General features: G+C 49.9%; 3 protein-coding genes across 4 annotated transcripts; 1 reads left to right on the top strand and 2 right to left on the bottom strand.

Annotated features, from left to right (window-relative positions):
• Positions 1–1,152: 1,152 nt before the first annotated feature.
• LOC123046891 (anthocyanidin reductase ((2S)-flavan-3-ol-forming)-like) lies at positions 1,153–4,992 on the bottom strand. The gene is made up of 6 exons (XM_044470329.1): positions 4,618–4,992; positions 4,160–4,326; positions 2,312–2,512; positions 1,798–1,957; positions 1,439–1,655; positions 1,153–1,359 (listed from the first exon to the last, which is right to left on the bottom strand). Exons 1-6 carry the CDS (start codon positions 4,739–4,741, stop codon positions 1,212–1,214), a joined length of 1,017 nt encoding a protein of 338 aa, XP_044326264.1. The 5' UTR covers positions 4,742–4,992; the 3' UTR covers positions 1,153–1,211.
• An 11,395-nt stretch (positions 4,993–16,387) lies between these two features.
• LOC123046890 (anthocyanidin reductase ((2S)-flavan-3-ol-forming)) lies at positions 16,388–18,579 on the bottom strand. Of its 2 annotated transcripts, XM_044470327.1 has the most exons (6): positions 18,338–18,579; positions 17,958–18,124; positions 17,325–17,525; positions 17,081–17,240; positions 16,731–16,947; positions 16,388–16,640 (listed from the first exon to the last, which is right to left on the bottom strand). In XM_044470327.1, exons 1-6 carry the CDS (start codon positions 18,459–18,461, stop codon positions 16,493–16,495), a joined length of 1,017 nt encoding a protein of 338 aa, XP_044326262.1. In that variant the 5' UTR covers positions 18,462–18,579; the 3' UTR covers positions 16,388–16,492. The 2 variants fall into 2 exon arrangements, with proteins under 2 accessions (XP_044326262.1, XP_044326261.1); XM_044470326.1 differs by having other exon boundaries at positions 16,388–16,947.
• Positions 18,580–18,996: 417 nt separating this feature from the next.
• LOC123042235 (ERI1 exoribonuclease 2) lies at positions 18,997–20,307 on the top strand. The gene has a single exon (XM_044464730.1). It carries the CDS (start codon positions 19,209–19,211, stop codon positions 20,082–20,084), a length of 876 nt encoding a protein of 291 aa, XP_044320665.1. The 5' UTR covers positions 18,997–19,208; the 3' UTR covers positions 20,085–20,307.
• Positions 20,308–26,922: the final 6,615 nt, after the last annotated feature.

The following is a 26,922-nucleotide window of genomic DNA, read 5'->3' as shown; positions in this document are numbered from 1 at the left end:
CTGGGCTAGGGAGAAAGTTCCAACGGCGCAGTTCACATGGAAGTACAAAGCTCCTTTGAGATGCAGATTCTTTACCTGGCTCGCAATTCAGAATAGATGTTGGACCTCAGATAGATTGGCGAGCCGTGGATTGGAGCATGAGGATGCATGCCCGTTCTGTGATCAAGTTGAAGAGAGCATGAACCACATAATGCTACAGTGTGCCTTCGCTAGGGAGGTGTGGCTGAGGGTGTGCACGGCTTGGGGTAAGCCGCAATGGGCTCCGACAACATCATCTAGTCTTGGCGAGTGGTGTGTCACCACCGCGGACAACACCACAAAGAAAAAGGATGCATGGACATTGATCGTCCTCGTTCTTTGGGAGCTTTGGAAACATTGGAATGGCATAGTGTTTGATGGGGATACCCCGTCGACCGCGTTTGTAATTCATAGGGTGGCGATAGAGCGCACGGCGTGGAAGATGGCAGGATTGCTTAAAGTAGACGTGGGCCGGTTCCTAGCGGCCGTGGAGGTGGGCCATGTAGCGAGTAGTTAGCTTGTAAGTTGTAAGCTTGGATGGAGTTGGGGTCAGTATGTAAACACCAACGTGGAGGAGTTCTTCACCCCTTTCTCCTCTTTAATATATAGTACGCACACTCGTGCGTATTCGAGAAAAAAACAAAGCGAGCAAACGGTTCAGCACAATCAGAAAGGGCAAGAACTACAAATTCCCAAACCAGAACACGAGTGTAGGATTTTTTTTCCTAACACAGGGCGGTACCCTAAGGCCACACAAGCTGTCACTAATAAATCAAAATTGATACAACACAATACATTGAAGGACCCAAGATAAAATAAAATTACAAACACGTCCTTCCATTTTTGCATACATGAACAAACAAATAACACTTAGAACACAATCAGATCTTGAAGCAACTGGAGTAGCACTGGAGCAGGAGAGGGGTGCCTGGCGAAACGAAGTGACTCTTGACGGCAGAAGAAAGGGAGGAAGGAGAAAGTTGAAGTAAATAAACCCAGTGTGGATACTTTAATACTCCCTCCGTCCAGAATTACTTGTCGCCAAAATGGATATAAATGGATGTATCTACAACTAAAATACATCTAGATACGTCCATTTCTTCGACAAGTATTTCTAAACGAAGGGAGTATTACTTATTGAAGATGACATTTCTTTGTTCCAAACACATTCAAATAGTTAGCTGGTGGAAACATCAGTAGGGCAAAATCCCTGTGGCTCTGCCGTACTCGACGAGGTCGTCGAAGATTTCACCCAGATCATCATACTTGTACACGAACCCTTCCCCGATGAGTTTCTTCGACGACACACACACTCTTGGCTTCTCGCAGGATCCATCAAAGCTGCAGAAACATAGATGGATGGTGTTAAACCCGCAACCAAAAATAACATGTGTGTGTGTTTGGGAAAAGGTTCACGAACCGTTCAGGTTTCACGTCGTATTGTGGGTACTTCTCTGCCAGGAGACGGGCGAGCTGCAAGACAGTAGTGTTGTGATTGCAGCAGATGTACCTACCGGACGAGAACTCATTCTCAGCGACAAACACCTCGGCGCGACAGAGGTCGTCGACGTGGCTAATCCCCACGCAGTCCTTGACTGACTGCAGGACCATCAGGCCGTGCAGCTTTGCCTCGTCTCCTGCAAAATGTAGAGGAGAGGTAGACACCATTCATAGGACACCGGTCAAAAGAGCATGGGGCTTAAATCAGGGTTGGCATGCTATACATCTTTCCGTTGCCAACCACTGAAAAATGTATATAAAAATGCTGGCCTTTCTCACCAGACAACAAGGAGAGGATAACGGGGACACTGGTTCTGGCGTTAGATACAGGCGCCGTGCCCACGGTGAACACCGGCAACACGGTGACAAGGCTGATGCCGTTCTCCTCTGCGAATTCACTCGCCGCCTTCTCTAGAAGCACCTTGGAGACCGCGTACGCCTACCATGCAAATCAAACAACACCAGTGTTACGTCGACATAGTAAAGGTCCAGGCGAGAGAGACTGAACACAAAGACATACTCCCTCCGTCCGGAAATAGTCGTCGGAGAAATGCATAAAAATAGATGTATCTAAAACTAAAATACGTCTAGATATATTCATTCCTCCGACAAGTATTTCGGGACGGAGGGAGTACTCCTTTGTTCACAAATATAAGATATTTCGAATATCTCATTATGGGCTACATAAAAACTGAATTGAGTGAACAACACACTGAAACATGTTTATATACATCTGCTTTACAAAAAAAATTAGAACATCTAATATTCGTGAATGGAGGGAGTATTTATATACCCAAGTTGGTGGCTTGTTGGCTCTGAGGTAATCGACGTCGGACCAGGAGCCCTCATCCAACACGTGTCCGCCACCCTGCAGAGGCCTCCTGGACACGCCGGCGTCCGACGACGTTAGGATCACCCACTTCACCGTCCCCGCTCTCACACACGACCTCATCACGTTGAGTGTTCCTTGGACTGCGGGTTCGATCAGATCTCGCTGCCGTCAAACACGAAGCACACTGAGTTATCTCTGAAAAGGAAATGTATTTTTTTTCGAAACGGAGGCATAAGATTTGCCTCATCTATTAAATAAGGAGATAATAGAGTTTAGAGTTTTACAGGACACCCCATACAAGCGACATGACAATTACTCACACAATGATAGTCCCTAGTTTCTTTGCGCCCAAGGGCGGAGCCAGGATTTGAGGTTGGGGGGGGGGGGGGGGGGGGGGGCAACTGGGAAGACACAAGAAGCAAAAAAAAATCTAGCATTGCAAAGATGATACTAATTTTTCATGGTTCGGTACATACCATACAGTCAATGAAACAATGCAAAGAAGTTACATCTCTATTAGTTTGAAATTGCCTTTGCGACAACCAAGAAGATCAAATGTGTCTATAATTTCATCAGAACTAAACTTTGACGCTATATCCTTCTCGATGTAGATTATCATACAATGTCGAAGAAAATCATCACCCATTGTACTTCGAAGACGAGTCTTGACAAGTTTCATAGCTGAAAATGCCCTCTCTTTGCGCCGGCAGTAACCCATAACTTTGCCTCTTCAAGGATGGTTTGAGGGGAATAGACAGTGGCGCAAATTTTTGCCAAAATACCCTAGCATTTGGCTAGTTCCAAACAGTCCAAGAGGTGAGCATGATGAGAGAGGTCATGGCATGCCAATTCGGGTTTCGGTTATCGGTTCGCTTGTCCCACCACTCCTTGACGGATGCATCAAGATGCCATTCGGGAATGTTGACATGAGGTAGCCCAAGCTTCTCGATGATAGATCTCCAAAGCCTAAGCATGTATCGACACTTCAAGAAGAGGTGCGGCCCCGTTTCTTGCTCTCTCTTGCATAGTGGACAAAGACCACAATTGACCCAACCTCGCCTCTCCAATCAATCGGCGGTCCAAATTCGATCTTGTAGGGCTAGCCACGCAAAGAATTTAACCTTAGGGGGTGCCCAAGCCTTCCAAACCATGCGGTCCATGGGAGAGAGAGTCAATCCAAGGAACAGAGCCTTGTACGCAGTGGCCGCCGAGTAGACCCCATCATTCGCGTGCTTCCAAGTAATGTCGTCTTCGGCTTGGTCATCAAGTGGGAAGTCATGAACAAGCATCTAAAGAGTGAAGAATTCGCTAATGTCGCGAATGGAGACGGCGGTGTTTGGATTGATTTTGAGAATCCACGCATTCTCATTGAGGGTTTCACGCATCTTCCAATTCTTTCTCCTCGAGGCCTCGTAGATTAATGGCGCAATATTCATGGGTTTCCGCCCAAATAACCAAGGAGAGTCCCAGAACGGTGTTTTTACGCCGTCACCCATAGTGATAGTTGTAGAGGCGTAGAAAAACTCGAGGTCCTCGGTGATGCAAAGGTTACCAAACCCCACCCAAGACTTGTGGGACTCCTTCCATTCATACCACAGCCAACAAAGACGTAAGGCCCGCGAAAATTTGTCGGTGTTGAGTACCCCTGGGCCACCATATTCCTTTGGTCTGCAAACTATATGGCCGATAAATGTACTGGCATACACTACATTTCCACGTCTTCTGTGGCCGAGAATAAGTTGTCAAATAGCTGACAGCATAAAGTGACGGGCACGAAGTTCAGGGTGTGCATGGGTGATCCGTGTTTACCTCAGGATCTTCTGACCTGAAGTTCATTGGAGCAGCGGCGAGGAAGGCGTATTCGCAGCCAGAAACTGCTTCGTCGAAGCTGCCTTCCACCTCCAGTTGGGCACGAATGATCTCCAGGGGGCCAAGCGCTTGCAAGTCCTTGAGGTGGGAATTCTTCTCCATGTCATCTTAATACAAAGTACAAATCTTCAGAGTAAGTTTTAACCTCAGGGAGTACACACTATATATAAACAAAAAAGACATGGCATATCCAGTCGAGACTGAAGAACCTAAGAATTCAAGTCAAACTCTGAAAGGAAGTTTGCTATAGTACATACTCCCTCCGTCCGGAATTACTTATCGTAGAATGAATAAAATTTGATGTATCTAAACTAAAATACGTCTATATACATCCATTTCTCCGACAAGTATTTCCGGACCGAAAGAGTACAAAACAGAACTAGAAACAAGAAACGAACCGGGGTCTCTGACCGTCGTCTTGACAGCGTAGCCTTTCTGGAGCAGCAGCTTGATGAGCGCTGAGGCGATGTAACCGCTCCCTCCGGTGACGCATGCCGTCTTCCTTCCCTCACCGGCCGACATCGCCGGCCACCACTCAATCAGTGCGGGTAACGGCGAAGAGAGGGGTGATTCGCTCCTCTGCTCCGGTTGTTGCCACTGCTCTGTAATTAAGGAGCCTGCAAGTGATTTTCCAGATCTGCATATCGTAGGCGGACAAGTGTAGACAACTCACAACCGAGACAAGTTGCAGCGGATGACGAGTTCTTTTTGGCAGCTGAAGATGACCTGCAATGCATATATGCCTTGTTCGTGATCTCACCAAGAAAGTGATGATGTAGCTGGTGGTTGTTTACTCAGTAGGCATCGCCGTGCACTTTGTACGGTAACAGGCGACGATTCCAATGGTTCACGCTGCGTTGCGTTTGCGTTGAACGTGAGCGATGCGTCGCGCCCGCGCCGAGCGTCGAGCGTGCGTTTATTTTGTTTTCCTAGGAAGTGGGATATGATTTGGCCGGCGGTGGTGACTGGGGGAGGTTGCACACGCGACGGCCGACGACCGCTCGCCAGGTGTCAGTTTGCTCCGTATTAGGCCAACTCCATCGCACAACCTTAAACGGACGTCCGGATTGACCGGATTTTTGTCCCTTTGGGGTGCTGATGGTACGCCCGTGTCCGGCTGTGTCCATTGGGTCGTGTGTGCGCCCATCACGCGGCCGCACCCCAAATCACGTCCGTGTTAAAAAAACAATAAAAAAAGAAAACATAAAAAATGACTAAAAAATTAAATAAACGCAGTTTAATAAAAGATAAAACTTAGTTAGGGGGGTCATGGCCACAAAACGGCCGAGTTTCGTCACATTAATAATTAAACATAAAAAAGAAAAAAACGGTCGCCGCCGGCGCGCTCCTGCCCGTGCCCGTCATTGCCGTCGTCGTGGCGCTCTTCACTGGCCGCCGGTGTCGTCGTCGTCGCTGACGAGGTCGACGTAGGCCGGCGGCGTCCACAGGTGGGCCGGCGGTGCGTGCGGTGCCTGCTAGACAGGGGCGGCCATCTCCGGAGCAGTGCAGGACCAGGCCCACCCCGTGGCCACCAGCTGCTGGAAGGCGGCCGCCGGCTCCTCCTCCATGGCGTCCTCCCTCCTCTCCTCCGTCAAGGCCGCCATCTGCAGCTCCGGGAAGGCCACGTCGCCGGCGGCAGATAGTGCCATGGCCTCCTCCAAGCCGTCCCATTGCCGCTCGTCGTGCGTGCATGGAGTCCTCCATGACACGCTGCACGAGACGGGCTTCCTCCTCCGCCGTCATGCGAGGAGGCGGTGGTGGCGATGGAGACGGCGACGGCGTGGGCGTGAGGCCGCGCACCACCCTACGCCCGCGCTCCTGGGGAGCAGCCGCTCGGCGCTCTGGGCGTGGCCGTCGTGGCCCCGTCGACGTGCCGGCGAAATAGGACGCCCGCTGCGCGTCGTGCTCATCGCGGAACCAGGTGTCCCACAATGGCGAGTCGGGGGCGTACCTGGGGTCGTAGTAGAGGTCGTCCGGGAGGGGGCGATGGCGGCGCTCGATCTCCTGGCGGCGCGCACGGCCGGTCACCGGGACCGGCGGGATCGGCACACGGTCGGCCGACAAATGCCAGTTGTTGGGGAGGTGGGCGTCGCTCCAGGGGATCGGTGTCCTCGTCTCCCAATAACGGCGGCACACCTCAGCGCGGATGTAGTGTCGGCCGCACTCGCCGGCGGACGCGGCGGCGATGGAGAACGCGGGCGGCGAGGGGGCCCGGCATGGTGGCGATGGCGAGGCCGGCTCCTCCTTCTTCACCGAGCCGCGGCGACGCCCCAACGAGGAGCCAGCCTCGCGGTCGTGCTTGCCTTTGCGGCCGTAGTTCCAGAGCCCCATGGCTGCGGGGCGGCCGGCCGTCGAGTTCTTGGCTAGGGTTTGGGGCCTGGGGCTGTCGAGTTTCGAGGAGGCCGCGGGGTGGCGTGGGGCAGTGTGGACGACGACCGGTCCACGCTTCCCACTTACAGAAGGACGGTGACCCTTCCATGTGTGGATGACAGGTGAGGCCACCCGCCCGTGCGCATTGATGTGGGCGGGAGGAAGGTAGGTGGCCGCCTGCCACGCGGCCCCGACGCGGACGAGGGCGCGTCCGTTTGGTGTCCGCCATGACCCAAACCCGGCGCAAGTTTGCGCTCGAAATGGGTCGGCCCGGACACAAAACGGACAGGATGGGTCCGGGCCGTCGCGCGCTGGGCCGCCTCCTTTGTCCCTTTTACCCCAAACGGACCGGGGCGGACAGGATAGGGTTGCGCGGTGGAGTTGGCCTTAGCATCTCGCAGTGTATTGTTGGGAATAAGCCGTGGAAGAGCCCAGGACGCGCTGCGCGTGCGTGTGCGGTGGTGAACGCGTCGGGCTCGACCATGGCAGCCTGGGTCGCGTGTGTGCGTGACCAAGTGGGCGTGCGTGTGTGTCCTCGCGTTCAAGCGCGTGGGCCGTTGTGTGTAGGCAATAGAAACGGAGTGCTGACCATGTTGGGCGCTTGACCCGGCCTGCGACGTTTGCGTGCATGCGCGGCGGATACGCGTGACTAGGAGCGTGGACGTGGGGGTGTGCGCAGTGGGAGCGTGGTGTGGCGCGTCCGTGCATGCTAGGGATAAAAGGTCAGCTCACGGTGGAGGTGTGCTCCTGCTATTGTGTCCGGACGGCTACCGTCGCTGACGGTGGAGGTGAGGCCCTCCCGCGTGCCGATGGTGCTGATGCCCTAGTCCCGGCTCTGATTCTTCACCGTGTTGTCCTCACTTCGCGGTGCCGTGGTGAGACGGTGTGGAGGCCTCATGACCGCGTTGGCGCAGGGTGGTGGTTGGTTTGGTGGCGGGATCCAGAGCACCCGAGGTACGGGTTGGGATCGGGGGAAACCCCTGTCGGCGTGGCCGACTCCGGCGTGGTGGCGCCTGTGGGTGCCACCTGACCTTTTGGGAGGGCGTCGGGGGCTACCCTTCCTCTCGCCTCGTCTTATACCGGGGGAAACCCTTGGCAGCAGCGTCGTCATCGTCGCGATCCTTCTTGGAGGTGTTGATTGGTGCCGACGCTTCGGAGTCTTGGAGCCTAGTGGATGAGCCTGGTGGGCGCAGCGATCACGAGGCTTCTTCGTTTTTGTTGATCCGCCGTTGTCAGCATTTATTTCTTTTGCTCTTTCTCTGTTGTTTCTTTTAGCCGTGACTGTGCTGCTTCCGCCCCAGCACCTATCCCTGTATGATTCGGTTGGTTGCTTTGTATACAAAGCAGGGGGAAACCCTTTTTCGGCAATAAAAGGCCAGCTCCCTCCATCGTTGTAAATTGCCAGGTCGAGTCTGAGCTCGAGAAAAAAAAGGCGCCGTTGGTGCGGCGGGCGGAGTTCGTGCTCCGGCAAAAAAACACTTGTGTACTTGCGTCTTTCTTCTTCCTCCTTCTTCTTCTTTGTTGTGTCAGAGAGTGAGCGGAGGGAGGTGCTGCTGAGCGAGAGGAAGAGGAAGACCGCGACAACTACAATTGGCATCAGAGCCATGTTCAGGCCAGGGCGCGCCGGCGATGTCGATCGTTGCCTACGGCGGCGGTGCGGGCGGATCATTGTCGCAGGCGGTGCCACTGCTCAACGGCGACAACTACACTGCGTGGGCCATCAAGGTCGAGGCGAACCTCGACGCGGCCGGGCTGTGGGAGGCGGTGGTCGTCCCGGAGGACGCGGCGGCGGCCGTGATTGCCAAGAAGGACAAGCCGGCTAGGGTGTACCTGCTTGGCGCGCTCGCGGAAGACCTGCTTCTGCAGGTGTCATCAAAGAAGACGACAGCAGAGGTGTGGGCGAGCTTGAAGGCCAGGTTCGTGGGCGCGGACCGCGTGCACGCGGCGCGGCTCGGCACGCTCCGGGGGGAGTTCGAGCTCATGCGCATGGCGAGCGACAAGTCGCTGGACGCGTTCACGGGGAAGATCAACGGCATTGGCAGCATGTTTTGCAGGGCTCGGATCGACGCTGGAGGACGCCGCAATGGTGAAGAAGCTGCTGGACTGTGTCCCCGATCGCCCGTATGCGGCGGTCGCCGGGATGGAGCAGTTCTGCGACCTGGAGAAGCTGCTGTTCGACGAAGCACTGGGACGCCTCAAGGCCTTTGACGAGCGTCTGCGACGGCGCGGACAGGCGGACGGCGGGCGTGCTGATGGGCAGCTAATGTACACGGCGGCGCAGTGGGAAGCACGGGAGCGTCGACACGGCGGTGCTCGGGATGACGACGAAGGCAAGAGCGTGGCGTCGGGCAGCAGCGGGAACCGCCGTGGACGCTGCTACAAGTGCGGCGTACGCGGCCACTTCAATAGGTACTGCCCCAAGCTGCGGAGGGAGTCGATGGCGGAGCGCGCGCTGCTGGCGGACGTTGCCGGCATCGAGGACGACGGCCTCCTCTAGTTCATGGCTTAGGGGGGAGTGTGTTGGGAATAAGCCGTGGAAGAGCCCGGGATGGGGTGCACGTGCGTGCGCGGCGGTGAACGCATTGGGCTTGGTCGTGGCAGCCTGGGTCGCGTGTGTGAGTGACCAGGTGTACGTGTGTGTGTGTCCTTGCATTCGAGTGCGTGGGCCGTTGTGTGTAGGCGATAGAAACGGAGTGGGGACCACATCGGGGCGCTTGACCCGGCCTGCGGCGTCTGCGTGCGTGCGCGACGGATACACGGGCCTGGGAGCGTGGATGTGGGGGTGTGCGCAGTGGGAGCGTGGTGCGGCGCGTCCGTGCGTGCTGGGGATAAAAGGCCAGCTCCCTCCACCGTTGTAAATCGCCAGATCGAGTCTGAGCTCGAGAAAGGACGCCGTTGGTGCGGCGAGCGGAGTTCGTGCTCCGGCAAAAAAAACACTTGTGTACTTGCGTCTTTCTTCTTCCTCCTTCTTCTTCTTTGCTGTGTCAGAGAGTGAGCGGAGGGAGGTGCTGCTGAGCGAGAGGAATAGGAAGTCCGCGGCAACTACAATATTGCTTTTTGTGATAGAGAATGAATTTAATTGACTCAAAATTAAAGCATTAAGAGGATACAAAACATAACGAGCGACACTCAGCCTCAGCAAAGTTTTTCAAAAAGGGACACTTTATTACTTAAAAGATTTAAGCATTACAGTCGGTCTCTATATAACTAAAATGCACACATCCAAACAAAGTTCTCTCGTACAAACGAGAAATAAAAGGTGGAATACAAAGAAACATGTAGAGTCCGTATAACGCCTAAAGCGGAGGTGGACCAATCCTAAGATCATGCTGCCACAATGTTGGGTAAAAGTATCCATCGCCGTATCCTTCAATCGTGTACACACCTCTGTAAATAGGTCTCAATTCTCCATGTGTTGTAGAGAGGATGGACGTTCGCAGGGGGTGGATGGACGGCATCTTGACCGCGTGGGCGGTGAGTTGCCAGTGGATCTCCTCCACGCTGCAGGCCTAATCCCGCTGCACTTGGTGGCTCACGATCGCAGTCGTCGGCCCCGGTGCGTTCGGGGGGACTAGTAGAGGTGACATCGGACTGGAGGAAAGTCTGGATGACTCGTTCATTCCGAGATGTAGACGACCAGGGTTGCCGTTCTCCTACTTGCAGGCGCCGTCGAGGTCCCTGTCCTTTACCCCGACCTCATGGCCGAGTGAAATCCTAAAATCTCCTTAGATTGGGCGGCGGCGGCACTGCATGTGTCGTACCCTTCTTGGAGGTGCCGCCTGGGCCATTTGGGTGCTCGGTTAGAGGAACTGTAGGCGGAGGGGATGGGACCAATGGCAGTAGGTGGTGTTCGCGACGGAGGAGCGGCGTGGCATCTGACACGTCGACATCGGCGGGTCTTAGCGGCATGGAGCATCGGGGTCTCGCCGGTGGCCGTGTGATGATGGACGAGCGCAGGATGGTGTCGTTGTCTAGTATTGGCGGCAGCTAGACTGGGCAAGGTAGATGCAGCTGTACATCACTGAAGATGGATTGGTGACAGGTGGATGCGGCGGCCTTATACCCGACAGGCGTCCTGGTTGAGAAGTACGCCGGACTAGTGGCTGCCCCATACCCGGCAGGCGTCCTGGTTGGGACCTCGGGTCTTAGATGTTAGGTTTGGCTGCGAGGTATGTTTGGTATGCCCAGACTATCAGCATCCCTTCATCAACTGGATATGAGTAGCGATAGATGTTGCCTAGACAGTGGCTTTAGCCTTACTATTGTATGACTTCGTAAGGTCTTGTGTGAATAAATGATAAAATGGTTGCATGCATCGTCCAGATGCACAGGCTGGGGGTCCTCCTCCTTTTCTAAAAAAACGTGTTGTAGAGAGGATAAAAAACAAAGAGTCCCGGCACATCTGTAGATAACCCAAACACATTAGAGAAATAATTTTATCATTAAAAATATTATCATTTCTACATAGCCAAAGTGACCAAATAACGGCAAGCGCTCCCACCCTAAGAAGGGTTCTAAACCTTCTGTGATCAATGTCATGTAACCAGTTACCAAATACATTAGCAACACTATAAGAAGGGTACAAGCCAGAAGCTATCTGGATGACTGACCATATAGACCAAGTCAATTTGCATTTGAAGAATAAATGTTTTATTGCCTCATCATGATGACAAAAAACACATTGTGGACTTTCATGTCAATTCCTCTTGATAAGGTTATCTTTAGTAAGAATGACTCCGCGACGAAGATACCATGCAAATATTTTATTCTTAAGAGGTATCTTTATCTTCTAGATCTTCTTATTATTATCAACTTGGAACTCAGAATGGATTAACGCTCTATACAAAGAATCTACTGGGAATTGTCCATTGCCATGTAGGTTCCATCGAAATACATCAGACCCATGTGACAAATTGCACCGTGGACAACCTTTGGAGCAGGATGTACCATGATTGGTGTCTGAGTCCAATTAAATCTTTTCTGATGTCACATTTGGGGGAAATAATTTCATTACTGTTCCCGGAGTGTGGCATTTCCTAGCAACTTGTCCTCCTAGAATCTAATTTATGAACCGTCCTTAATCGAGAAGGATCCATAGGAGAAGAAATATTTCTTCGTAGCCACTAGACCCGCCCAAAAGTGAGAATCCCCAGGCTTCCAGTATACTTGGGATACCTCCTTGGAACCCACATATTTCCTCCTCAGGATGGTTTGCCATACACCATTTTCCGTCAGTAATTTAAACAACCATTTGCCGAGGAGGGCCCTATTCTTAACCTCAAGATCATGAATGCCCAACCTGCCTTGGTCTTTGGGACGACAAACCACACTCCATTTAGCAGGTCAATATTTCTTTGGCTCGCTATCTCCTTGCCAAAAGAATCTTGATCGGAAACAATCCAATCTATGTAAAACTCCTTTCAGCAACTGAAAGAAGGAAATCATATATAGTACCATGTTACTTAGTATTGAGTTTATGAGGATCAATCTTTCACCCAGAGACAATAGTTTACCTTTTCAACTGCTAAGTCTTTTTTGTAGCCTCTCCTCGACGTGGTCCCATTCAACATTTGTGAGTCTCCGATAATGTATCGGCATCCCCAAATATGTGGTCGGAAACTGGCCCAACCCACATCCAAACAGTTTAGCGTACAGGTGGGCCTCATCTTGAGCCTCGCCAAAACAAAACAATTAACTTTTATGAAAGTTGATATTTAGACCCGAGAGTTGCTCGAATGTTGATAAAATTAATTTCAGATTTCTCGCTTTCTCGAGATCATGATCCATGAAGAGAATCGTATGGTCGGCATATTAAAGTATAGAGAGACCACCATCAACTAGATGACTTACTACCCCATTAATTTGGCCATCAACCTTGGCACGCTCAATCATGACCGCTAGCATATCTGCCACTATATTGAATAGCATGGGCGATATCAAGTCACCTTGCCGCAGTCCCTTCTTTGTTTCGAAATAGTGTCCAACATCATCATTGACCCTAATGACAACATTACCTCCAGAAATGAAGCTATGGATTATAGCACGCCACTCTACAGAAAATCCTTTCATTCTGAGAGTCTATTGAAGAAATGACCATTTGACTTCGTAATAAGCTTTTTCAAAGTCTATTTTGAGTACCACCCCATTCAACTTTTTCCGATATAATTTATGGTCTATTTCATGAAGGATAGCAACTCCATCTAGGATGTTTCTTCCTTGCATAAAAGCAGTCTATGAAGGACGAACCACATGTTCAGCAACTGAATTTAGCCTAATAGTCGCAACCTTCGTGCATATTTAAAAACTAACACTAAGGAGGAAAATAGGTCTATATTGTTGTATCCTTTCAGCCTTATTAACCTTAGGTAATAAAATAATCTCACCGGAGTTAAGCGAAACAATTCTAGATGGCTAGCATGTAGGTCGCTAAACAAAACTAGGAGATCCGGCTTGATGACTTCTCAGAAGTTTGGATAGAACTCAGTGGGAAAACCATCCGGACCCAGGGCTTTGTTGTGCTCCATTAGGAAAACCTCCTTTCTAACTTCCTCCTCGGAGTATGGGGCTGCTAGAAGGTCGTTTTCCTCATCAGAGACCTGGGGGATGTCATCTGTTCGGGACTCAACCAATGAGAAATTTCCATCCTCTGGGGATCCGAACAAATTTTTATAATAATTAGTGATATAAGATTTAAGTTGCTCAAGCCCCTCAATCATACCCTCATCCTGTTGCAGGGAATGAATAATTTTCTTCCGGTGTCTGCTGTTGGCGACTCCATGGAAATATCTAGTATTCGAATCGCCTTTCAGGATAAATTGAGAGTTACTATGTTGCTACCATTTGAGTTCATCCACACGCAACATGCTAGGTATCTGTGCATTCGAATGACTCTTGGCCTCGATTTCATGCTCAGATAGAGGTCTAACCTCTGCCAAAGCTTCTAATTCATCAATGATAGATGAAAGATGAACCTTCTCCTTTTTTGAGGATACCCACCGTATGCCTAGCCCAACCACCAAGGAATTTGTGTAATGCACGCATTTTGTTATTCCATTTGTGAATTGGGGTATGTTCGGCCACCGGTTTGTCCCACGCCTACTTGACCATGCCATGGAAACCATCCCGAAGCAACCATCCAAGTTCGAACTTGAACTTGCATCTATGTTGTGGTCGTGGCAAACTAGTAGTTAGGAGAATGGGTGTGTGGTCTGATATGGCCTCAATACGAGGTAGAGCACGAACAGACACCATAGGAAATTTAGATTCCCAGTCGATATCCATTAAAACGCGGTCTAGTTTCTTATATGTTGGTTTCGGAAGACTGATCGCCCAAGTGAATTGTTTTCCAATCATGGAAACCTCTCGCAAATCTAGACTGTCGATGACAGCGTTGAAAAGGAAAGGCCAATGATTACCAAACCTACCGCAACTTTTATCATTTGAAAATCTAAGACAATTGAAATCCCCACCTATAAGAATGGGGTAGGGATTATTTTTCACTAGATTAACCAATTCACGGAGAAAATCGGCCTTGAACTCATCCTGGGCTGCCCCATACACGACGATGAGGGTTCATGTAAAGTTGTCAGCTTTGTTGCGAATATGGAGTTTAACATGAAACTCACCATCTGAACTAGCCAACACATCCATAGTCCCTGTATTTATGCCAAATAAAATGCCCCCAGAATGACCTCTAGGTGGTCGTGAAACCCAAGTGAAGTCTATCTCGCCAGAAAGATGGTTAAGTAGACTTACTGAGAAATCACGTCTCCTCGTCTGAGAGATAGCCAAAACAAATTAAATTGTATTCTTTATTACATTCCACACTGAATGAATAAATGTTTATTAGTCAAGTCATGAAGACATATGCTATTAAAAAACATTCCATTCATGAGGAAACAATAGGAGATTTAGAACATTTCGCCCTCTTATGGGACTTACTATCCTTTTTTCAAATGTGTTGTCTTTGATTTACGTCCAGATGTTGTAAGCTCGATCAATGAGCTAAGCCCGAGTTCATCTAGGCCCACATCCGAAACCGTTCCTACTAAATAGGAGAGTAGCTGACCATCTGATGTGGCATGCAGCTCCTCCTCATTAGTATGTCAGGCATAAGACATGCTAGAAACACGTGGAGTAACTTTTAATCTGTCATATTCCAAATGTTTCAAAGCGTTAGTCAAAATAGAAATATCCTTCTCATTCTTTCCTAGACTAACACACATTATTCAACTTAGAAACGATGGCTGTATTGGAAAAGGCTAAAAAGGATTTGGGTGATGACGTAATACCTTGGTTGTCGAGGTTCTGCACTGCTTTACGCCGCATAGCCTTGGCCAAGGAGTCCTCATCTGTGTCCATAGTACCGTCATCGGCAACCGTGTGCCGACAGCTTTGGCGTGTAGGTGTCTCCCCCAGCGGTGGTCATGGCACTGGCTCTGCTGCCGAAGGAGGGGATGGTGGTGGAGTCGCAACCCCCTCCCCGACAGCGTCTACCGCCGTCTCGAGCAACTAGGCTAGTGGCGTAGCGGCACGTTGCTGCACATCCAAAGGCAGGCCAACTGGTGCTAGCCCGTGAGCAGCCAGTGCGGCCGACATGTCGATAGCCAGGGTGTAGCCTCGAAGCCGGATCCTCCTGAGCTGGGTGGTGGATCGCCACCATATGAGCCACCGGTGCGGTAGCCCGCGGCTGCACACCCAAGGCCGGTTCCTCTAGAGCCGAGGGTCGGGTGGCCTCCATCTGAGCGTCCGCCTGTGGTCGCTCCGGAGACGTGAGCGACCGCTCCACCAGGCCGCCTGTAGCCTGTACCAACGCGCAAGCGGCCTGGGATGCAACCTACTGTGAAGGCGACGACGGCTGCAACGCGGTCGGAGTACGCGGAGCGACATGCAACGAGGACTCCTGCTAATGCATCCGCGCAGATAGTTCAAGACAACCACGCAATGTGGAATTAGCTCGAAGTACTGTGGCGATCTCCATGCCCCTTGGTGTCTGCGGCGAGGAGTTAAACGGGGTCACTGCCAAAATCATAGAACTACCTCCCGGAGCACCACGAGAGACCACGTTTGCACGACTGCCATTTGTAGGAGCAGCACTAGACGAAGGTTGGTTGGATGGGTTTCCGGAGTTATCCGAGGTGTCCATGTCATCGTCCTTCTCCTTCACACCGCCATCATCGCTAGTATCATCACCCTTGCGTCTCCAAATGAACGGTACAAAGTCTGGATCCGGAAGATAACCTGCTGGTTCTCTCCTGAACCTAAATGCATTGCCCTTGAGCTTAACCATCATATCCCTTGCAACGAACGACCCGACATCATCCTTGTCCTTTGCCAAAATCTGAGTGTTCGTCATAGCCACAAGAATACGAACCACCCCATGTTGTTGCAAACTAATGAGGTCGAGGTCCAGGGTCTTGCCCATCAACGTACCAACAGTCCAAAGACCCCCAAAATAGCGCACGGATGTATACAAAAATTAATATGTCATCCATGTGAAGGCCAAACAATGAAAGCTCGGCGGAAGGCAAGAATCAACATAGCGAGCGTCATGGCCCTCTAAGCTCTAGATCTGAAGCAACCAAAGCCCGCCGGACCTTGAACTCCCCTTCTACCGCAGAGGTAGCAAAAAGGCATCTGGAGGAGGAAAAGATGGTCACTAGATACCACTCACCTGCTCTTATGACAACAACAAACCAAAATCTACTATTTACATGTGCGACCCGAGCTCCACTCCCATGCCCACTACGGTCGGGGCTAGGAAAATGAAGCGATTCTCAATAGATAAATGCGAGGGAGGAAAGAGAAAGATCGATAATTAAATGAGCCTGGTGTGAGTTTCTGCTTATTTGAGATGACATTATTTTGCTCTGATCACATATCAATGAACTACTGGCACACATATCAATAGGGCAGAATCCCGGTGGTTCTGCCGTACTCGACAAGGTCATCAAGGATCTCACCTAGATCATCGTACTTGAACACAAACCCTTCCCCGATGAGCTTCTCAGACGACACACACACTCTCGGCTTCTCTGGGGACCCATCAAATCTGCAAAAGGCATACCTGGATGTTGTTAAACCTAGCAAAAAAAAACATGCACGCTTATCGGGTAGTTCTTCAGCCAGAGGATTAGCATACCGTTCAGGTTTCATATTGTATTGTGGGTACTTCTCCGCCATGAGACGAGCGAGTTGCAACACGGTGGTGTTGTGACTGCAGCACAGGTATCTTCCCGAGGAGGACTCATTCTCGGCGATGAACACCTCGGCATGACAGAGGTCGTCGATGTGGCTTATGGGCACGCAGTCCGTGGTCGACTGCATGCCTATCATGATATCCATCTGTGCCTCGTCGCCTGAAAAATGGATAGGACAGGCAGACAACCATGCGTGTGACAACACCGGTCAGAAGAACACGGGACAGAAAACAGAGCTTACTTGCTGTAAAATAAAATGAAAAGAACATAGAGAAATCCTAGCCTCTCTCACCGGTCAACAGGGAGAGGGTGACAGGGACGCTTGATGTGGGTTTGGAGACCGGCGCCGCGCCCAAGATGAACACCGGCAACATGGTGACAAGGCCGATGCCGTTCTCCTCCGCGAATTTGGTCGCCGCCTTCTCAGCAAGCACCTTCGACACTGCGTACGCCTGGGATGCCAATATACACCGAACCAATACCAACGTTTATGAAATGTCCGGGCCCGAGATACTGAACACAAAGGATTTATGTACCCATGTTTCTGGTTTGTTGGCCCTGAGGTACTCGACGTCGGACCAGGAGCCCTCGTCGAGCACATGAACATCGTCCGGCAGCGGCCTCATGGAGACCGCAGAATCCGACGACGTCAGGATCACCCGCTTCACCGTTCCGGCTCTCACGCACGACCTCATCACGTTGAGTGTTCCTTGCACGGCTGCGTCGATCATATCCCTCTGCAGCCGAACACGAAGCAAGTTAAAGGCGCGAGCTTGTTCGATTTGGTTGGGATTGAAGGGATTGAGGGGATTAAATCCCTTGCAAGTGAAAATATTCTCCAATCCTCTTAAATTTGCTGATGAGGGGATTAACCGAACAAGAACTGAAGAGGAAATAAACTAGTCCCTTGGATTCATATTAATTGTCGCTGATTTTGTACGATTAGAGGGAGTAGCATAATTGTGATGCCAAATGCTGAAATGTCAACATGATCTTCCCCACGACTGAGAATAATTTGTCAGGGAGTGAGTGATGGCTCTGACAACTTAAATGCCAAATTGTTTCCGATTCCCCACAACTCCATCATCATCAGATGCCGGAAGAACATTCATGCATGCAAATGAAAACGAAGCTTGCTCCGGCGCTGGAGCCGGAAGACAGTTGTTTACCTCAGGGTCTGCTGACCCGAAGTCCATGGGCGCAGCGACTAGGAAGGCGTAGTCGCAGCCGGAAACTGCGTCGTCGAAGCTGCCTTCTTCATCCAGCCGGGCACGGATGATCTCCAAGGGGCCAAGTGCTTGCAAGTCCTTGAGGTGGGAATTCTTCTCCGTGTCCTCTGCTCATAGATTACAGAATATCTTAGAACTGAGATCAAAGCTAAGCTTGTTTTCAGAGCCTTGGCAAGCTTTCCTGCCTGACTTAACCAAGCAAATCATAATGAATATAGACAAAACTAGGAAGAACATAGGATTTCAGATCAACCTCTGAAGAGAAGTTTTTCTCAAGTACAGACAAGAAAGAACTAGAAATGAGGAAACAAGAAGCCAACCGGGGTCTCTGACCGTCGTCTTGACGGCGTACCCCTTCTCCAGCAGCGTCTTGACGAGCGCTGAAGCTATGTAGCCGCTCCCTCCGGTGACGCACGCCGTCTTCCGCATCTCGCCGGCCGACATCGCTGGGCACGGATGATCCCCTCGCTCACCTCGCTTCAAGCACAAAGGTTGTGAGGTCGTTCCTCTCGTATGGTCGGTTGTTGGCAGCTTGGCACGTTGACAGTGACACGTGCTGCATAGTACTCCGTTCGTTTCTAAATATGAGTTCTTTTACAGATTTTAATATGAACAACATACGGAGCAAAATGAGTGAATCTACATTTTATAATATATCAATATAGTCGCTCCGTTTCTAAATATAAGTTTTTTAGACATTTAAAATGGACTATAACATACGGATGTATGTAGACATATTTAGAGTGTAGATTCACTCATTTTGCTTCATATGTAGTCACTTGTTGGAATCTTTAAAAAGACTTATATTTCGGAACGGAGGGAGTACATCCGTATGTAGTTTATGTTAAAATCTTTAAAAAAACTTATATTTAGGAATGGAGAGAGTAATAAACGATAGTACGTAGTAATGATAACATATTTTATTTTATTTGCAGATCTGAGCTATCGTTCAGTGCAACTTGTCTCGGTTGTGAGGTGTCTACTTCTCTATGATAAAGGTGTGGTTTGCTTCCTAAAAAGATGGTTTGCTTAGTCGTTGTTCTGCTAATTATTCAAATAAATCAGTAGAGAATGAAGGTTTTCTTATTAGCCCATTACTTATCGTGCCTATAGTAAACTCAACCCGCTGCTAGCTTCCTGAGTAGTACATCCTCTTGACGTTGACCATTCGCTTTCCCATCGCAGAGGATCATGTCCATGTTCACCTCCAGCAGCTCCGGCGTGCCGTCCCCGTCTCCGGAGGCGGGCAGCAGCATGGTCAGAACGGCGCGGCAGCCCCAGCGCCAGGCGTTTGACTACTTCGTGGTTCTAGACTTCGAGGCGACGTGCGAGAAAGGCGCGCAGATCTACCCGCAGGAGATCATCGAGTTCCCCTCCGTGCTCGTCGACGGCGCCACCGGCGACCTCGACTCCGCCGAGTTCCGCACCTACGTGCGCCCGCAGCACCACCCCGCGCTGACCGACTTCTGCAGGGACCTCACCGGCATCCGGCAGGCGGACGTCGACGGCGGCGTGCAGCTGGCCGAGGCGCTCCGCCTGCACGCCGCGTGGCTGCAGGACTCGGCGTGGGCCAGGAGCGGCGGCTGCTTCGCCGTCGTCACGTGGGGGGACTGGGACCTCCGCACCATGCTGGAGACGGAGTGCCGCTTCAAAGACCTCGCCAAGCCGCCCTGCTTCAACCACTGGATCAACCTCAAGATCCCCTTCGCCGCGGCGATGGGCGGAGGTCGGTGGGCTGCTCTGCGGTCGGCCGTCGAAGCGGCGGGGCTCCAGTGGGAGGGCCGCGCGCACTGCGGCCTCGACGACGCTCGTAACACGGCGCGGCTTCTCGTGGAGCTGATGCGGCGCGGCGTCCAGCTCAGCATCACGACCTCGACCCCATCGCCTCAGGTAACTGTAACTCCATACGGTGGCGCCGCCGCGGCGTGCTACTGCTACTGCGGGGTGGCGAGCAGAGGTGGCGTGGTGGCCGTGCCGGGGCCGATGCAGGGGAGATGCTTCTACGGTTGCGGTAACTGGACGCCGTCCATGGGAGCAGCGTGCTCCTACTTCACGTGGGCAGATTAATTGCTACTCAATCCATGGGTTTGGATTTGGAGAATACGCTATAAATTATATGTGCGAGTATCACTCCAGCTCTTTGATTTCTCTTGTCAACACAGTGTTGACAACACTCTTTTGAGCTTGGTTTTCTTAACAACTTGAATCCTATTGCGTGGTGTATTTGATTTTGTCATGAACTTCAAATTCTATACATGTTTGAGTATACTCTGTTTTGCTTGAAATGATTCATTTTCGAAACCATGGTAGAAAATTGCATGTTCCACTACTACAATCTAGTTTTGGGCCGACTTCTGATATTTTGCCGAGTTCATTTGATCGGGAGCTCGGCAAACTTTTGCATGGTATCATGCAAACTTGCACTCGTCAGTGAGAAGAAACTTGGGAAACTTGACGTCTCGTCAAGTGCCAGCGAAAAGGACTCGGTGAAAGTAAGAAACTCGGCAGTGCCTCAAGTTCACCGAGTTCCTCCGGATAAAAACTCGGCAAACACTGGCAGGTGGGCCTCATGGACGAGCATGCGATGAAGGTGTGATGGTGGACTATGTTTGCCGGCTTTCCGCTAATGGAAACTCGGCAATACTTGTACTTGTCTTTTCTACCGAATTCGACGGGTTACGTGTATGTCAAGTACATGTGAAAAACAACTCGACTATTTATTTTTGTTTTTCCGTTTTTTATACAGAAATCAAGGAGTCAAGTGTATGCCTAGCGTCCGCAGGGATAAACTCGACATAAATATGGCAGGCGGACCCGCATGGCATGTGTTATTGAGTCTCCCTATAATGAGTTCTGAAACTCAGCAAAGGGCTAAATCTTGGTCTTAAGCGGGGAACATGCACTAGTAGAAAACAGGGCTTTGGTTCAGGTCGGGCCAACCCATTTGTTCCGGTTCAGCCCAGAACCGGGACCCATGGGGGCATAGATCCCGGTTCGTGAGGCCAGGTGGCCGGCCGGGCCATCGTGGGGCATTGGTCTCGGTTCATCTGGCACCTCTCGAACCGGGACCAATGTGCCTCGCTCCTGGCCCCACCATCATTGGTCCCGGTTGGTGGCTTGAACAGGGACCAAAGGGTGTCCTTTAGTCCCGATTCCAGCCACGAACCGGGACCAATGATATGCCTATATATCCTCCTTGCCCGCGAGCAGAGCAATGGAGTGCTCTGTTTTTTGGGAGAGGTGTGTGAGAGGTGTTCGATGAAATGCCCGAGCCACACTTAAGTTTTCTCCTCTCGAAGCTCCTTGTCCAAGCTCCATTTTCCTCGAGATTTGTCTAGGTTTGACGGTCCGTCCTGTACCGTCCCCGTCCTCACCGCCGTTGATTGCCCGCGCCGATCTCATCGCCTGCACCACCGTGTGAGCCTCTTGATCTTATCTTCTTTCTAAAAGAAAAGAGTTCTTACTTGTATGATTTAGATAGATACTTGTGTAGTTTTCTTACTTATTATTATTTTTTATTATATAGTGCGATGGTTTTGGTATCCGCCTCTGTCGGCCCTCGTCCTGTCTATGATTCAGATGTGGTATATATATTTTCTTTTATAACTATTAGTTCCATGTAGTGTTTATGACAATTATGTCGAGCAACGGGACATAGATTTTTTTATCTAGGAGGTATGTGAACCGGAAATTCCAACCGACCCTATTGTCGAGAGGTTAAATTTAGTTGAAGAAGAAAACAATTACTTGAAGGAAAAATTGAAAAAAAATTGAGGAGGAGAAAATGATATTGGAGTTGCATGTTGCGGATGTCATCGATGATCACAAGATCAAGATGGATGCAATGCGCTTGAAGATTAGAAAGATTAGAAAATATGTCGTTCATACTGAGGCTTGGTATCATTATGATGTTGGATCAATTGTTACCTTGGTTGCGGTTATGATCGCATTTGTTGTTGCCTTGAAATGTTTTACATAGTTTCAATGTATGGCTTAATTAGATGCTCTGAAGAGCTATATGTTGTTCAATGAGAACAATGTATGTACTTTGGGTTTAATGTGATGATGAACTTCTATTAATTTGGTCACTTATCTATTCATGATGATGTATGCAGAGATGAACCGACAATGGATGTACGGTAACAGACGCACCTCCGAGTACATTAAGGGCATGAATAATTTTCTCGCAGTGGCTGAGGCAAACAAGCAGAATGGTTTTATGTGTTGTCCATGCCCTATATGTGGGAATACGACGTCTTACTCTGACTCGAAAACCCTTCACATGCACATTCTTTATAAGGGTTTCATGCCACACTATAATGTTTGGAGCAAGCACGGAGAAAGAGGGGTTATGATGGAAGACAACAAAGAAGAAGAAGATGATGACAACTATGTGCCCCCTGAATACGGTGATGCTGCAACGGGGGAAGCTGAAGATGCTGCAACTGGGGAAGCTGAAGATCAAGAGGAACCAGATGATGTGCCCGATGATGATCTTCGCCGGGTCATTGTTGATGCAAAGAGACAATGCGAAAGTGAAAAGGAGAAGCTAAAGTTTGATCGCATGTTAGAGGATCACAAAAAAAGGTTGTACCCCAATTGCGAAGATGGCAACACAAAGCTCGGTACCGTACTGGAATTGCTGCAGTGAAAGGCACAGAATGGTGTGCCTGACAAAGGATTTGAGAAGCTACTAAAAATATTGAAGAAGAAGATTCCAAAGGATAACGAATTGCCTGATAGTACGTATGCAACAAAGAAGGTTGTATGCCCTCTAGGATTGGAGGTGAAGAAGATACATGCATGCCCTAATGACTGCATCCTTTACTGCGGTGCATACGAGGATTTGAACGCATGCCCGGTATGCGGTGCATTGCGGTATAAGATCAGACGAGATGACCCTGGTGATGTTGACAGCAAGCGCCCCAGGAAGAGGGTTCCTGCCAAGGTGATGTGGTATGCTCCTATAATACGAAGGTTGAAACACATGTTCAGAAACAAAGAGCATGCCAAGTTGATGTGATGGCCCAGATAGGACCGTAAGAAAGACGGGAAGTTGAGAGCACCCGCTGAAGGGTCACAGTGGAGAAAAATCGAGAGAAAGTACTGGGAGGAGTTTGCAGGTGACGCAAGGAACGTATGGTTTGGTTCAAGCGCGGATGGCATTAATCCTTTTGGGGAGCAGAGCAGCAATCACAGTACCTGGCCCGTGACTCTATGTATCTATATGTTGGAAATGTGCCCAAGAGGCAATAATAAAATGATTGTTATTATATTTCCTTGTTCATGATAATTGTCTGTTATTCATGCTATAATTGTGTTATCCGGAAATCGTAATACATGTGTGAATACATAGACCACAACATGTCCCTAGTAAGCCTCTAGTTGACTAGCTCGTTGATCAATAGATAGTCATGGTTTCCTGACTATGGACATTGGATGTCATTGATAACGGGATCACATCATTAGGAGAATGATGTGATGGACAAGACCCAATCCTAAGCATAGCACAGGATCGTGTAGTTCGTTTGCTAGAGCTTTTCCAATGTCAAGTATCTTTTCCTTAGACCATGAGATCGTGTAACTCCCGGATACCGTAGGAGTGCTTCGGGTGTACCAAACGTCACAACGTAACTGGGTGACTATAAAGGTATACTACGGGTATCCCCGAAAGTATCTGTTGGGTTGACATGGATCGAGACTGGGATTTGTCACTCCGTATGACGGAGAGGTATCTCTGGGCCCACTCGGTAATGCATCATCATAATGAGCTCAATGTGACCAAGTGTTTGGTTACGGGATCATGCATTACGGTACGAGTAAAGTGACTTGCCGGTAACGAGATTGAACGAGGTATTGGGATACTGACGATCGAATCTCGGGCAAGTAACATACCGATTGACAAATGGAATTGTATACGGGATTACTTGAATCCTCGACATCGTGGTTCATCCGATGAGATCATTGAGGAGCATGTGGGAGCCAACATGGGTATCCAGATCCCTCTGTTGGTTATTGACCGGAGAGTCGTCTCGGTCATGTCTGCATGTCTCCCAAACCCGTAGGGTCTACACACTTAAGGTTCGGTGACGCTAGGGTTGTAGAGATATTAGTATGCGGTAACCCGAAAGTTTTTCGGAGTCCTGGATGAGATCCCGGACGTCACGAGGAGTTCCGTAATGGTCCGGAGGTAAAGAATTGTATATAGGAGTCCAGTTTCGGCCATCGGGAAAGTTTCGGGGGTACCGGGATCACCGGAAGGGTCCCGGGGGTCCACCAGGTGGGGCCACCTATCCCGGAGGGCCCCATGGGATGAAGTGGGGAAGGGAACCAGCCCCTGGTGGGCTGGTGCGCCCCCCTTGGGCCTCCCCCTGCGCCTAGGGTTGGAAACCCTAGGGGTGGGGGGCGCCCCACTTGGCTTGGGGGGCAAGCCACCCCCCTTGGCCGCCGCCCCCCTTGAGATCCAATCTCTAGGGGGCCGGCGCCCCCAGGGCCCATATATAAATAGGGGGAGGGAGGGCTGCGCACCCCTGCTCCTGGCGCCTCCCTCTTCCTCTGCACCACCTATCCCTCTCGCTGAGCTTGGCGAAGACCTGCCGAGATCACCGCTACTTCCACCACCACGCCGTTGTGCTGCTGGATCTCCATCAACCTCTCCTTCCCCCTTGCTGGATCAAGAAGGAGGAGATGTCTTCCCCAACCGTACGTGTGTTGAACGCGGAGGTGCTGTCCGTTCAGCACTAGGATCATCAGTGATTTTGATCATGACGAGTACGACTCCCTCAACCCCGTTCTCTTGAACGCTTCCGCTCGCGATCTACAAGGGTATGTAGATGCACTCCTCTCTCTCGTTGCTAGATGAACTCCATAGATTGATCTTGGTGAAGGGTAGAATTTTTTTATTTTCTGCAACGTTCCCCAACAGTGGCATCATGAGTTAGGTCTATGTGTAGTTTCTTTGCACGAGTAGAACACAAATTTGTTGTGGGCATAGATGTGGTCAGTTTTCTTGCCACTACTAGTATTATTTTGCTTCGGCGGCATCGTGGGATGAAGCGGCCCGGACCGACCTTACACGTACGCTTATGTGAGGCAGGTTCCACCGACTGACATGCACTAGTTGCATAAGGTGGCTAGCGGGTGTCTATCTCTCCCACTTTAGTCGGAGCGGATTCGATGAAAAGGGTCCTTATGAAGGGTAAATAGAAATTGGCATATCACGTTGTGGCTTTTACGTAGGTAAGAAACGTTCTTGCTAGAACCCTATTGAAGCCACATAAAACATGCAACAACAATTAGAGGATGTCTAACTTGTTTTTGCAGCATATGCCTTGTGATGTGATATGGCCAAAAGTTGTGATGAATGATATATATGTGATGTATGAGATCATGGTCTTGTAATAGGAATCACGACTTGCATGTCGATGAGTATGACAACCGGCAGGAGCCATAGGAGTTGTCTTAATTATTGTATGACCTGCGTGTCAATGATTAAACGCCATGTAATTACTTTACTTTATTGCTAAACCGTTAGCCATAGTAGTAGAAGTAATAGTTGGCGAGCAACTTCATGGAGACACGATGATGGAGATCATGATGATGGAGATCATGGTGTCATGCCTGTGACGAAGATGATCATGGCGCCCCGAAGATGGAGATCAAAGGAGCTATATGATATTGGCCATATCATGTCACTATTTGATTGCATGTGATGTTTATCATGTTTTTGCATCTTATTTGCTTAGAAAAACGGTAGTAAATAAGATGATCCCTCATAATAATTTCAGGAAAGTGTTCCCCCTAACTGTGCGCCATTGCAAAAGTTCGTTGTTTCGAAGCACCACATGATGATCGGGTGTGATAGATTCCAACGTCCACATACAACGGGTGTAAGACAGATTTAAACATGCAAAACACTTAGGTTAACTTGACGAGCCTAGCATGTACAGACATGGCATCGGAACACAAGAGACCGAAAGGTCAAACATGAGTCGTATGGAAGATACGATCAACATGGAGATGTTCAGCGATGATGACTAGTCCGTCTCACGTGATGATCGGACACGACCTAGTTGACTCGGATCATGTATCACTTAGATGACTAGAGGGATGTCTAATCTGAGTGGCAGTTCATTAAATAATTTGATTAGATGAACTTAATTATCATGAACTTAGTCTAAAAACCTTTGCAAAAATGTCTTGTAGATCAAATGGCCAACGCTCATGTCAACCTCAACATCAACGCGTTCCTAGGGAAAACCAAGCTGAAAGATGATGGCAGCAACTATTCGGACTGGGTCCGGAACCTGAGGATCATCCTCATAGCTGCCAAGAAAGCATATGTCCTAGAAGGACCGCTAGGTGAAGCACCCATCCCATAGAACCAAGACGTTATGAACGCTTGGCAGTCACGTGCTGATGATTACTCCCTCATTCAGTGCGGCATGCTTTACAGCTTAGAACCGGGGCTCCAAAAGCGTTTTGAGCAACACAGAGCATATGAGATGTTTGAAGAGCTGAAAATGGTTTTCCAAGCTCATGCCCGGGTCGAGAGATATGAAGTCTCCGACAAGTTCTATAGTTGTAAGATGGAGGAAAATAGTTCTGTCAGTGAGCACATACTCAAAATGTCTGGGTTGCACAACCGCTTGTCCCAGCTGGACATTAACCTCCTGGACGAGGAGGTCATTGACAGAATCCTTTAGTCGCTCCCACCTAGCTACAAGAGCTTTGTGATGAACTACAATATGCAGGGGATGGTGAAAACTATTCCTGAAGTATTTTCAATGCTCAAGTCAGCGAAGGTGGAAATCAAAAAGGAACATCAAGTGTTGATGGTCAATAAAACCACTAAGTTCAGGAAAGGCAAGGGTAAGAAGAAATTCAAGAAGGACGACAAGGAAGT

Source organism: Triticum aestivum, chromosome 2B, assembly GCF_018294505.1.
Source record: "Triticum aestivum cultivar Chinese Spring chromosome 2B, IWGSC CS RefSeq v2.1, whole genome shotgun sequence".
Taxonomy (NCBI): domain Eukaryota; kingdom Viridiplantae; phylum Streptophyta; class Magnoliopsida; order Poales; family Poaceae; genus Triticum; species Triticum aestivum.
Note: the sequence above shows the minus strand (reverse complement) of the source record. Positions and strands in the feature narration are given on the sequence as shown.